The 12,864-nt window shown below is 41.7% G+C and overlaps 1 protein-coding gene across 1 annotated transcript in view; it reads right to left on the bottom strand.

Annotated features, from left to right (window-relative positions):
* GMPS (guanine monphosphate synthase) overlaps positions 1 to 12,864 on the bottom strand; it is a 25,318-nt gene that overhangs the window by 951 nt on the left and 11,503 nt on the right. The window contains 9 exon segments of the mRNA XM_009884481.1: positions 1,201 to 1,373; positions 3,337 to 3,467; positions 5,166 to 5,281; positions 6,404 to 6,529; positions 7,466 to 7,581; positions 8,866 to 8,971; positions 10,449 to 10,622; positions 11,072 to 11,223; positions 12,747 to 12,864. The exon segment at positions 12,747 to 12,864 is cut by the window's right edge and continues 20 nt beyond it. Coding sequence (XP_009882783.1) covers positions 1,201 to 1,373; positions 3,337 to 3,467; positions 5,166 to 5,281; positions 6,404 to 6,529; positions 7,466 to 7,581; positions 8,866 to 8,971; positions 10,449 to 10,622; positions 11,072 to 11,223; positions 12,747 to 12,864 — 1,212 coding nt within the window.

Below are 12,864 nucleotides of genomic sequence, written 5' to 3'. Positions count from 1 at the left end.
CTGAACCGCAAAAACCAAAGCAAGAGCCTGAGTGAAACCCCTCTCAAAACAAGAAAGGCAGCTCTGAAGGTAAAAAAAAAAAAAAAAAACCACCACAGAAAGAGGCATCCGAAGGAAAGAGTTTCCATTGAGAGTCACTCTCCAGAGCTCGCCATCAATTCGCGTTAGTGAAAGTACTCTCGAGAAGAATTTGCTGATCCTTAGAAGTTCAGCTTCCTTAAAAACCCCACGGATTACAACACCGCCACTTACGTGACGTGCTGTTTTACAGGGCAAGCACAAATTAAACAATGCATTGCTCTCCATGCAAAACCACAGAAAATATACGACTGTTTTCCCCATAAATACAGGTATTTTTCACAGCCTTTACCATTTTGTTACCACATTATTACCTAGCCTTAAAGTGACCACTTTACATTTCGAAGAATGCAGGGTTTTTTGTTTGATGCGGGTTTTGGGGTGTTTGGTTGGTTGTGTTTGGTTGGGGTTTTTTTTAAAACACAAACTTCAAGGTCAAATGAATCCTCATTTTATATAATGGAACAGTTTACACGGTAACTTAACCTTGAATCTTTTTTTTCCCCCATTGGACAGGCTTGCTTAAAGTAGAAGACATTACATACAATTACTAACCAATGCCTACATGCTTTTAAAGAATGTTAAAAAAAAAAAAGTTAATTCTGTTCTTCATCTACACTGCAGTCCCGGAGAGACCAAGTACTCGAAACTGGACATGGATAAAGTTTCCCAGAAATATATGCCTCAACTCGACTCCTAAATCCTTTTAGGGACCTAAACAGAAACCAGCACACCGAGCTGCTGAACAGCAGGTTCCGGCAAAATCAGAGGTGGGGATCCAGGGCGATTCTGTAACTCAGGACATCTCCAATTACTAATGCAAAAAATTAATTTCAGATTCCCCCAAACAGTTGGGGTATTTTTTCTTTTTTAATTGATGGTATTTTGGCTAAACTCTGTTGGAAAGCCTTTAAGTTTGTCATACCCTCTGCCAGCTTCTCATTTGATTACAGTTTTTTCCCAAAACATCACCATATTCTTCCTAATGAATACTATGAAAGAGCCAAAAAATGGCAATAAAATGCACGGCAAGGCAAACAATCAAGAGAGAGGGAAGAAAGTCAAAATGAGCCACCCACAATACTACCTCATGTTGAAAAGAAACTTGAAAACCCGTATTACCTCTTCTGGAACCTCATTACCAGGAGTTGCTGCAATACCAGTCATAAAATCACTTGTAATAAAAGTTCGAATAACCACAGATCTTTGACAGGAGGGTTGTTTCTGTAGGGGGTCCCGATCAAAATGCAACGGTGTCAGGATGATTGGCATCTGGCTAATTTTTCCGGCATAACCTTCAGAAAACAGTAGTACAAAGTGCATTAATTTGATTTAAAGACACAAATGTGATACAAGTTTTACAGAACTTCCCACATGTACTTCAAACTACATACCAGGAGCTACATTTCCATCTTCTGGGATCTTTTTGCTACTGCTACCACCCCCCAGGTGATCACGTTGTTATACAATTAAGTAATTAGTGGTGCATACACTAAAACTACCCAAATTGCCACTGGAGATAATCTGTGGCGTTTGCAGGCACACAGAACAAAACCAGATAACTGCCGTTACCCCTGTAATTCGCTGAGGATGCAATTGACAATCGACTTTCCTTCGCACGTAACACAACCATGGGGTTTTACCCATCTCCACACTGGGCCCAGCAAAGAGCCACGCGCAAGGATCTCTCTGTCTCCGGCATATTTAAGAAAAAGCTTTTAAGTGTCCCCGCTGCTGGTGGTTGATGGGCAACTCCAGGCAATCAGATCTCTCTTTTTATTTTTTTATTTTTTTTATTTAATATGTCTCTTTCTGAAAGCCAATACACAAACGCCCTAATTTCAGGGTTTAAAGGATGTGAACGCTGGGGACTCAGGTGTGCTGCGGAGCCAGTCGAACGCTGCCGCAGGCTCGCACCCCCTGCCAGCGCCGGCCCCAGCTGTCGGTACAGGGAGTCTTTCTCACTAAGTGATAACTCAAGTCTTATTTTTGGGAGCGATTCATTCACACAAAGCCAAGTGTCACCAAAAGTTAGCGAGACACATCTACAGTTTTACAAACACAATTCACAGTGTTATCCTCACCCCTTGGGGTTATTTTTGTACAAATTATGGTAAGGCAGCCCTGCAAACAGAATATGTATTTTTAAAGATACCTTTTGTAACTTGATTTATACAAAATATAAGCGAGTCTGATGAACTGCTTCCCACACATATCGCATCTTCAAATGTAATTAAAACCCCCTGAACCTCAGAATTACTATTTCACAGAATCACAGAATGGTAAGGGTTGGAAGGGACCTCTGGAGATCATCTAGTCCAACCCTCCTGCCAGAGCAGGGGCACCTCCAGCAGTGGCACAGGACGGCGTCCAGGCGGGTTTGGAATGTCTCCAGAGTGGGAGACTCCACCACCTCTCTGGGCAGCCTGTGCCACTGCTCCACTACCCTCAAAGTAAAGAAGTTCCTTCTCATGTTAAGATGGAACTTCCTATGTTCAAGTTTATGCCCATTACCCCTCGTCCTATCACTGGGCGCCACTGAAAAAAGACTGCTCCCATCCCCCTGGCATCCTCCCGTTAAGTATTTGTATGTATTAATAAGATCCCCCCTCAATCTTCTTTTCTCTACAATTACTATTTTGGCAGACTCTGCCTGCGTAGCCTGTCGCAGGGTACCCAACGCTCCCCTTGAGGGTTTGAGGTATTGCCCTCTGCCAGCCTGAAGGGGTTGGGCTACAAACACAGCTTTCACTTGAAGTTCAGAACACAGGTAGGGAGCATCATCACCATTAGAAACTTGGTGTTTGGGTTCCCTTCTTTCCACAAAAAGCCATGATTTAGAAACGATGTCAAGTCTCTTAACCAGTTTATTTGCTTCAGGTAAACACCGATGACTGAGACCACCAGCAAAGAGCAGTTATTCGGGTGACCTTCAGCTGGCTGACAGTACTTTTTGCAGAAGTTTGCACTGCAAAGCACCACACCGGTGGGCTTCACGACGTGTCAGAGGCAAGCCTCAGTCCCCCAAAGTCCCCTAAAATTAATTCCGCTAGTGGAGAGGCTCACAATTCCCATCCTTTTGCTATCAGCTTCTACAACTTTCAGAAAAGGCTCTCGCCTGCCAGCCCATGAATTTCTCACTTTGGAGATATTCAAGCAGCTTGTAGATTTTGACAGTACCGCTGTAACTACACCCAGTGTGGTTTGCAGGGATCTTGAAACACAAGTCTAGTCCATGGGACAAGGCGAAGTACCTACCAGACTCCCTGAGAATATTGTGAGCCTCAAAATCAGCTTGACGTAAAGTGCTGAGGACTCCTGTTGTCAGGAAAGTGGGGGTGACATCTGTAGGAGGTTCTTTGACCGGTGGACCGAACACGTACACAACTCTGGAAGACAAAGAGCATGGTAGAAAACCACATTTTGCATACATGGAATAAACCAGACTGCCTAAAGACTGCGTCGTTAGTGCTGCAGTGAGAAAACAGAACTAGGGAAAAAAGCGTAACATTTGATTTTGCTCCTTAGCTACTAACTAGAGCTTAATATAACTTCACGTGTATATTCCATAAATGTGACATGCATACTAGCTTTGGAGTCAAACGTACTAATTAATTTTGGTTTGCTGGAGACTAGCAATAGCCACAATATTACTTATTCAGGAGAATAATCCTTCAGAAAAACAGAAATACTAACTCAGTGGTATCACAAAGGGTTTGGTTTTTTTTCAATTTTACTTCAATGTCAGTAAAAGTTACGGTTATTTTAAGAAAGCTACTTAATAAGTGCTTACAATTTCTATCTTCTCTCCTAATAGGAAACCACCCAAGAATACCATTAAGTAGTAAACATTATTAATGACTAGCTGTGTTTTCAGCACAGGGCACTAACATTGCAATTTATAAATCTACATAACTACATCTGTAATAAAATAGCTCCTGAATTCAAACCAGCCGTATCAGATTTATCTTTTTATTCTCATTGTGGTTTATATGTTGCAGAACAAAAAGCAAAGTATAATATTGTCTGACGGGCCTCACACAAGGATTTACTATGACGTATACACACGAGTTATTTGAGTTTGTAGATACAAACCAAGAATACTTGTCTAAAATCCAAAGCAGAAAAATATGCAAGCTTTACACTCTGTATTTGTGTTTGTAATATGCAGTCTGCAAGCGCAGCTGGGCAGAGAACCAACTATTTCAGTGCACTCCTCAAACTGCCAGCTTCAGCGGCTCTATAAACAGCAATGAAAGATTCTGAAAACATACCCTGGTACAGCAGAACTCCCAGAGATGTGGTATATTCAGGAGGGCAGTATTAAATCCGAAAGAGCTTAAAGAAGACAGCAATGCTGTAAAGCCAGCACATACTTTGAAACTGCACACGCAATCCTGATTTTATACCTTCTTTTGTTCCTTCCGATTTAAAGTATCATCTTGCAATTCAAGATCTCGCCTTAAAGAATAATACCTTTTCCAGTAGGCGTCACTTATGTGACAAAATTAAGTTTTGCTATAAGCAATTATAAGCAGTTTCATCAGAAAGACTCCAGCCAGGCAAGGAGGATATGCATTCTCCAGAACCCATTTAATATCTAAGCAACTTCAGCTGCTGATCTTATTGGCTCAAGTAGCTAGAAAAATGGATATTCCCCAAAAAACTCAATTAAGATTAAACTGCCCAGCTTTGGAGCTTTCCTATGGGCCATTAGAACTGACAGTCCCACGTAAATTCCCTTTCGGACACAAAGCAAAAAAGCACTGCATGACATCACAACTCACCAAGAGGCCTGGAATCTTTCAAAAAAGGTTTTGCATAAGTTACATTGGATGTTGTCTAATCAAATGCTTAAAAAAAAAAAAAAAAAAAAAAAGAGATAGGCTATCAATTTCTTTTTCAAGCTAGTCATTCCAGAACTAAACCTAGGCTTTGATTTATTGTGTATTTGTAACCTCTGTATTATACGCCTGTCCAACATATAAAAAAATTCTACCATAGATTAAACAGGAGAATGCTTGTGCACACTAAACTTCCAAACATTAAGCAGATGATTAGAAATAAAGATAATCCAAACTACTTACCTGTTTATGTTGTGGCACATGCGTGGTATGAGCCTGGCAAGAAACATAAGAGACTCCCAGTGTGGAGCATCTTTACTAGAGATCCCACAAACATAGCTATATGAACGACAGTCACCCTATAAATTAAAAGAAAAAAAAAAAATTTACACGTGAAGTTTGCTGCCAAAATAGTTCAGCATACTTTCCCGTTCATCCCACAGGTTCCAACACCGCACTTTGTGTCAACCTTTAGCGGACACTAAGCTGGTGCAATCAGCACACTGAGAGCTACCGAGGGAACGATCAAACACAGAAGGAGACAGAACTGTTGCGAGTTAACAAGAGTGTACAAAAGGGAAGTTTTCAGCACGTAAAGATTCATATAAGGTGACCTGAGCACGGGGATTGATTGGGTATGGTTATTTTGATGGCACCATCTGAAGAAAGCCTGCGAAGGAGAAATCTGATGATGATATTGCTATTTAAAACAGTAAGAAAAGCTGACTGCACGGAGTTACAGAAAAGACACACGAGATTATTATCAGCTGCTTAAAAGACGTAATTCAATACCGATAAAGCAAAGAAAGGTACTTTACAGCCATGACTACTCAGTAGAGAAACCTGCCACGTTGCTGCACACAATCCCATGAGAATGCCAGCTCAGCATTTGGTGATAGAAACACAAACCAAATACAGAGGACAGCCCACAAAAATTCCGGTGGCATTAGCAAGGGAGTGAAAGGAAAGAAAACACTCTGCCACTGCACAGATTCAAGTGTTGCTGTGTCCTGCACGGCCTGCGCTGCTCTGGTTCCTTTCCTGATAAGGACATAGTACAATTCAAAAAAGTACAGAAGGGCAACAAGCACCTTCCAGCGTAGGAAGCAGGGGGGTTGACCAACTTAGTCTGGGAATCCTCAGCCTTAACGGGGACAACAGGTTACAGCAGAGGTCCACAGGGTTATAAAGGCACAAAGAAACTGCCTACAAGTGACCAGCATTATCCAACCTCCGTGACATCCTCAAATACAACATCTGGCATTTCCTCAAGTCTCTGTTCAGATGTCTCCACACCTTTGCACTACAGCAGCACTGAGAAATGACAGTAACATAGGTATCACAGTCACTCCAAGCTTATGTTCTTGAGTCAAGCTCTTCGTTTTCATTCAGTCTGAAAGCAGCAGTCACTACGCTTTGCTGCAGCCTGCCACACTGCTAGGCAGCGGCTTTCAGAGCACCTCTGGAACGAATCCACTTACCTGCACTCCCACAGTTTTGATTGGTAACAAGAAGGCATTCAGTGAATGTAGGCTTGTAATCTGCATCAGCTTCTCCTGGTCTTCCTCAGTCGTACACGCTTTGACCCTTTGCAGCAAAGTATGTGGCTGTGCAATGAGAAAAATAATTTTTAACTAAGTAAAGCCCCCAAGCATGCAAACAGAACCTATAAATAGTAGTTTTATTTGCACTGTAAGTAGCTTAAACTTAGTCCACATTTATCCCTTGGAACTATTTTAAAAAAATCTCTTTCATTTAACAACAAAATCTTAGCAGAAGCAGTTTTATTTGATTGGATCGTATGTAGCTTAAGCTGAAGCTCTCCAAAGCCCCAGGTGAAGCTCTTTTCCTGTGCTCATTCTCTCTTTCACAAAGCTATACTTTTCATTTTCATTGTTTATTTCAGATACAGAACAAAATAATATCCTGTTACACTACACTGCGATTCAACAAGTTTTCAAGGAAATACTCCTCTTCAGTGATTTGGAAGTCATTTTGAACTTCAGACTTTGACTTAGAGCAGGCCTCTGCTAACGACTTTCCAGCCCCCTGCAGTTTAGTTCAAGTGAGCTCACAGCAATGACGAAGGTCATAACAGTTAAAGAGATCGAGAACTTAAACTTCATTGATTAAAAACTTCAGGTTTCTCTTCAGGACACCTGGCGAGCACTAGTTCCTCGCTCCTGTGCTTTAATTGAGACAGTCAGTGATTGTTAGGGCATGCTAATCTAGAAAGTTACAGTTATTTCAGGGAGAAAAATCTCCACAAACCCTCATCGGCACAAAAGTTTAACTAAAACAAAATTTATTTACTATTTGTAAGATACACAAAGTTCCATTTTACGGGAATTGTTTAACACTTGCACCAGTCATGGCGCAAAAAATTCTACTATACTGAATGAAGTGAGTTGTACTGGAGTGCGTCACTCCTTAAAGAGCACAGGTAGGTAGTTTTAAACTTTTAGCAGCTTAGACCTCATTGCAGGCCACTACAGAACGATCATACTCCTTTTACGCATATTAGAATGTAGCAAATTTGTTACCTTCTTAACACTTGCAGAAAAATCCGCCACTATTTTCAAGATGTTGTTTGTTTCAGGGAAGTCTTTGCACACGTATGGCTCTTCAGCGCATATCACTCTGATTGCTAGTCCTGGCCCTGCAATGCAAAGTTGAAAAAAAACCTTATACCAAATAACAGGAAAGCTGACTTTCACCTGAAAACGTGACAGCACCTGGAAGAGCAGCCAATCATCGAGTACTGTATGCTCTGCCACTGTACCTACTGCAATTGTCTTAACACCTGACAAGATAAAAAAATTAATAATATATAAGCAGTTTATTCCAGAACAGTATTTGTTTGGTACATTGAAGCATTATTTACCTACACCTTAAATTGGATGGTTGCATAAAGCAGCAGACAGTGGTGCTGAATCATAGAATGGTTTAGGTTGGAAGGGACCTTGAAGATCATCGCGTTCTACCCCCCTGCCCTGGGCAGGGCCACCTCCCCCCAGCCCAGGTTGCTCCAAGCCCCGTCCAACCTGGCCTTGAACACCTCCAGGGATGGGGCAGCCACAGCTTCTCGGGGCAACCTGCCCCAGGGGATCACCGCCCGCACAGGGAAAAATTTCTTCCTAATGTTTAAGCTAAACCTGCCCTCTTCCAGCGTGGTAGATGACAAGCCAAAGTGAACGGGGACCTCCTCCTTCCCTTCGCTAGGCAACTGGGATGAACGAGTTGGTTATAACACACAGCTGAGTCTCTGATGTTTTTGAAGACCCCCGACAGCTATTTGACCTTTTCGCTACTTAACAGAAAAGTACATGTCACTTGCTGGAAGTGGCTCAAGACAGCTGCTTGCATTTCACGTTGTCGCTGGTACATTAGCCCGACGGCCTGCGCGCTCTGCCAGGGACTACTACACACCCTGCAGGGCAATTTCAGAACTCACAGACAGAAAAACATAACCCCTTTAAAAGGATGTGGGCTTCGCTGTATTATATGCTTTGATGTTTTCTGGTGGACAACTGCTGTTATTTTCCACGCAATCATTTTCAAAATAGCAAATGCCCCTTAGAAAGGCAGGTAGAAATAGGCCATTATTTCAAGTAAGATATATTTGACACCTCAGGCAGCATTCAGCTGGACTTCACTGATAGTCGTATAAGCCAAAGCAAGAAAAGAGAAGCAAATACAGCTAAAAGCAAACTCAATTATAAAACTCTTCCTTTAATCACTGTACATGATAAAGCTACTCTCAAATGTTCTTTTCCTGAAAAAAAGAACCTTCTTAAGTAAAAACTAATAAATCCATCTTTTTTTTCCTGTTTAGAGGTAAGTTTTATGCTTCAACATAAATTTCTTCTGCAGGTTAAGTATATTCTGAAGAATACTGCTGTGATCCATAGCCCTTCACTAGGCAGCACAGACCAACTCATACCTGGGAAGGGATGCCTCGAAACCAGCTCTTCAGGAAGACCGAGTTCTCTCCCTAGCACTCGCACTTCATCTTTGTGAAAGTCTTTCAGTGGTTCTATTACTTTACCCTTAAAAAACAAACGAACAAAAAAAAGTACACGTGAATGTGAGCTTTGTAAAAGAGTTGCAGGACAGAGATAAAGAAGTTTAAGTTGGTGCCAGAAGTATCAATGGCTCAATCAGTGCAGATACAGCTGTAGGTCAAGCCTGCTCTGATTGTCTTCAGCAATTCAGAACTTTCTGTTCTTCCTTACGTGTTTAAACCCCTCTAAAAGCTTTGAAAATACTTTGTACAGTATTAGAAGTGTGGGTCAGTAACATGTTCTCTCCTATGATTAGGCACTTACTCATAACTGAGCACCTTCCAACAGGGTTATGTGATGTCTCATGTGTTGATTCTTTCTTATTTTGTAAGAATTTACCATGCTAATGTCAGAAAAGGCAAAACAGGGCAGTCTCCTACATTTGCTTCATATGCTAACAGTTAAGAGCTCTGCATGAGAAAGGCATTCAAAAAGCTTTTCTGGACTCTGGACTAAACAGACTGATTGGGAATGCAATCAAAGGGACAGGACTCGGGCTGCTTATCTACAGACAGTTCAACCTCCTCTGTTCATAGCATCTGCAGCCTCCTGGTTGTCACCCATAGATGTCCATGTTGGATCATTTCAGAAAGATTCTTAAATTGACAACTGGCAAACAGATGGCGTGCCACCAGCGTACTGCTGGCAGAGAGCCCATCAGGTTACTAGTAACGTGATGCAGAAGCTGCGTAAGAACAGAAACTCGTCATCCCCGTAGGTACCCAAAGGAACTATCCATAGATCTCAACCCATTCAAACATATTGGTCTCATGCTCCCTCAACAGAGAGGAGAATACTATGCTTGCACTGCTGAATGTTACTAGAGGGTCAAGAGAAGGAGAATTTTGGCCCTCTCTCTCGACAGGAGCTGATTATCTTTTCACTAAAGCACTGCCACCACTGTTGCCTGAATCCATAATGCGCCAGATCTGGACTATCGCTACCTAAAGGTTACCCATTGACCGGTGTTCAGAAGAAGATACAACAGAAGGAATAAGTGACCCATTACTTCATGAACTCCAGCTGAACCAGAATAAAGTCGTCTGAGAAGTCTTAAACTATTCTCCTGCTAAAAACATTTGGTACTGCTCTGCCACCTTACTAGGACGCAGGTTTGTTGAGGGTTAAAAGAGTAAAAGAGTGAGGAAACGGCTTTCAGCTTGCTGTTGAGAACACCATTGTTCGCGCTGAATGAATCCACGTTCAGTCTGTCGACATCTTCCACAGTATGCAATGCTGGACAATACTCAAACAATTCTGACTACTTTGGGGATGTAGCAACTAGAATGAAGCGTAATAAATTGCAACATATTACAATAGAATCTAAAGGGCCTCATGAGAATAGGGTCCCATCAACACGGGACAGTTATACCAGCAAAACGTGGAAGTTGTTCATTTTTGATACTTGGCTTAACATCTGTGAGAACCAGAAGGATACACCAGTATCCTCATTTTAGTTTACCTCTTCTCTTAACTTTCGAATCAGCTCTGTGTCATTATGATGAGTTTTGATGACTTCAGCTTTGCCACTTGCAACAAGGGAAGCACTTTCAATGAGATCAGGTCTGAGGGTACCCTGAGCAAGAAAAACCTCTTCAGGTTTCAGGTTCATTTCTCCAATAACTTCATTGGCAATCTGCAAGATGGAGAGAAAAAAGAAAAAGCTTTCCGATTTACTTTTCGCTTATCAAAGGTCATCAACACTGACAGCTGACAGATGGAAAACAGCTCATCTCCAGCGAAGCAACAGAAGCATGCCCCAATTCACGTCACCCACCAATCTGGTGAAAAAAGCATTACACAGAAGTTTACGTAACAGAAATGAATGACCAACCAATATAGTGTATCTAAACACAGAGGTGGATCTAGTGCAATGCTTCTGAAGCATGTCGTGACCCCTGAACGACTGCTGAAAATTTTAGGCTTAGGATAACGAACCAAAGACTTCTTAGGTCACCCACAACTTAAGACCACTGAGGCCATTGAGTGCACAGTGCTTTAGAATGAAATAGTCTGACGTAGAAGATGTATCTAGAAATCATATCATTCAAAAAAAGGCAATCAGCAAATAATTATAAATATTACCTTAACAAAGGTGTCACCAATAATTTTTCTCTTTTCTTCAGGACTTGTAGTCATATTTAAGGTCTTGCTAATTCTTTTACGTGGAGTTCTGTCTTCATCCGAGATGGGCAGAGTTGTTGTACCATTATAGAATGAATGAGCTGCATTCACCACTGTATGAAATTACAGGAACTTGTTGGCAAAGCCAGCAAAGATTTTTTTATGCAAGGTTGCAAAAAAATAAGTTTCACTTTATTGCTTTGAAAAAGAACATAAAAATCATTCCAGTCCTTTAACCATTAACTGCATTACATAGGCCCGCTCAATACCTCAAGAATTAATTGTAACAAAAGCATTTTATTTCTCTTTTTAACCTACTCTAAAGGGCGGTATTTTTCATATTATGAGGCTAGGCAACAGCGTGAAAGTTCAGTTCTTGATTCCCCTCATAGATTACAATTTACTTGATATTTAAATAGTTTACAGGATGGTATTTCCCCCAAGGCCTTTCTGCAACCAAAATTAAATGACGCACCATTTACTCACAGTACACTATATGCCTCTTAATTTAGAGAGGCTCTCAATGCAGAGATCAGCCAGGAGGCTCTCTGGCATCTTTTACCAGCACTGAACTCCAGGACCTACAGAAGGTGCATTTGCAAAGGGATTCCCTCAATTTGTTACTCTGGCAGTCTGCTTTAGAGAGTGTAAGAATAAGACATAGATTTTCCACTTTCAAAAAAAAGTTTAAAAAAAAAAAAAAGTGTGCAGAACACAGCTTCGACTTTGCTGCATCAGGGTATCGCAGCCCAATCTGCAAGACGTTACCGTGCCAGCTCCCAGCACTGCTTCACACTGCCAGGCTAGCGGAAAGCGTTGCTCACCTAGTGCCACGCTTCCCGACCGAAACACAAGAGACTCCCTTGGCAACAGTACTTACACGCAGCCCCAGGAAGAGGCAGCTATACTCATGAAGTAAATCAGCTGGGCAGTATAAAGAAGCTCTTGTTGTTTGCACAACTCACACATGATTTGTCTTTTCTGACCTCCTCATACTTCAGGCACTAAAAAACTCTAAACCTTCTCATCAGCCATGACAAGGTACCTTCCGCCCTCTAATCTCTTTCCTCCCAACACGCTACTGCAAAACCAACTAAAACGCGCCTCTTTAGAAGTCAGGAGAGTGAAAAGAAATGCCTTGAAGTAGTCATTTTTGCTATAATAGCATTCAATCACCCAAATGAGCTCACAGTTTAAAAAGAAGATGATCCAGGACAAGAAATAAAACCGCAGTGGAAGACGGTTAATCAAGCTGCTGAAGAAAACGGCAATCAAATGAGTTTTGCAGCAGCTGAAAAGGACTACTTATCCATCAGCAGAAGAGTGACTGAGGACCCGTGAGCGAGGCACACGGCCGCTGCTGTGCCCCAGTAGCAGATACCATAACTCAACAGTGAGGAGATGGGGCAGTTCGTTGCACGCCCCACTCAAATCAGTAAGGCTTCAGAGTGTAGGTTTGAAATTCTGCCAACAGGCCTAGGTTGTTCCAAATTTGCAACTTATGGTTGCATCCTTTGGTATGTAAAGTCTGAGAACTGCAAAGGTCAATTCAAATCAATGAAACAAGACACTAAACATATGTTTTAGGAGACCGGCCCTATCATTAGTGTATCGGGCGTATTTAACATTACGGTACCTTTAACTTGAATCCCAAGTTTTTTGAGTGCCTCCTCCACAGACTGACTCTCTCGTTTGCGCATAAATCCATTATCTATGTGTACAGCTATGACCTGATCTCGGTTTAAAGCTCGGTT

This window comes from Charadrius vociferus, unplaced genomic scaffold (assembly GCF_000708025.1).
Source record: "Charadrius vociferus isolate BGI_N301 unplaced genomic scaffold, ASM70802v2 scaffold104, whole genome shotgun sequence".
Lineage (NCBI taxonomy): Eukaryota > Metazoa > Chordata > Aves > Charadriiformes > Charadriidae > Charadrius > Charadrius vociferus.
The sequence above is the reverse complement of the archived record's forward strand: the minus strand, read 5'-3'. Positions and strand labels throughout refer to the sequence as shown.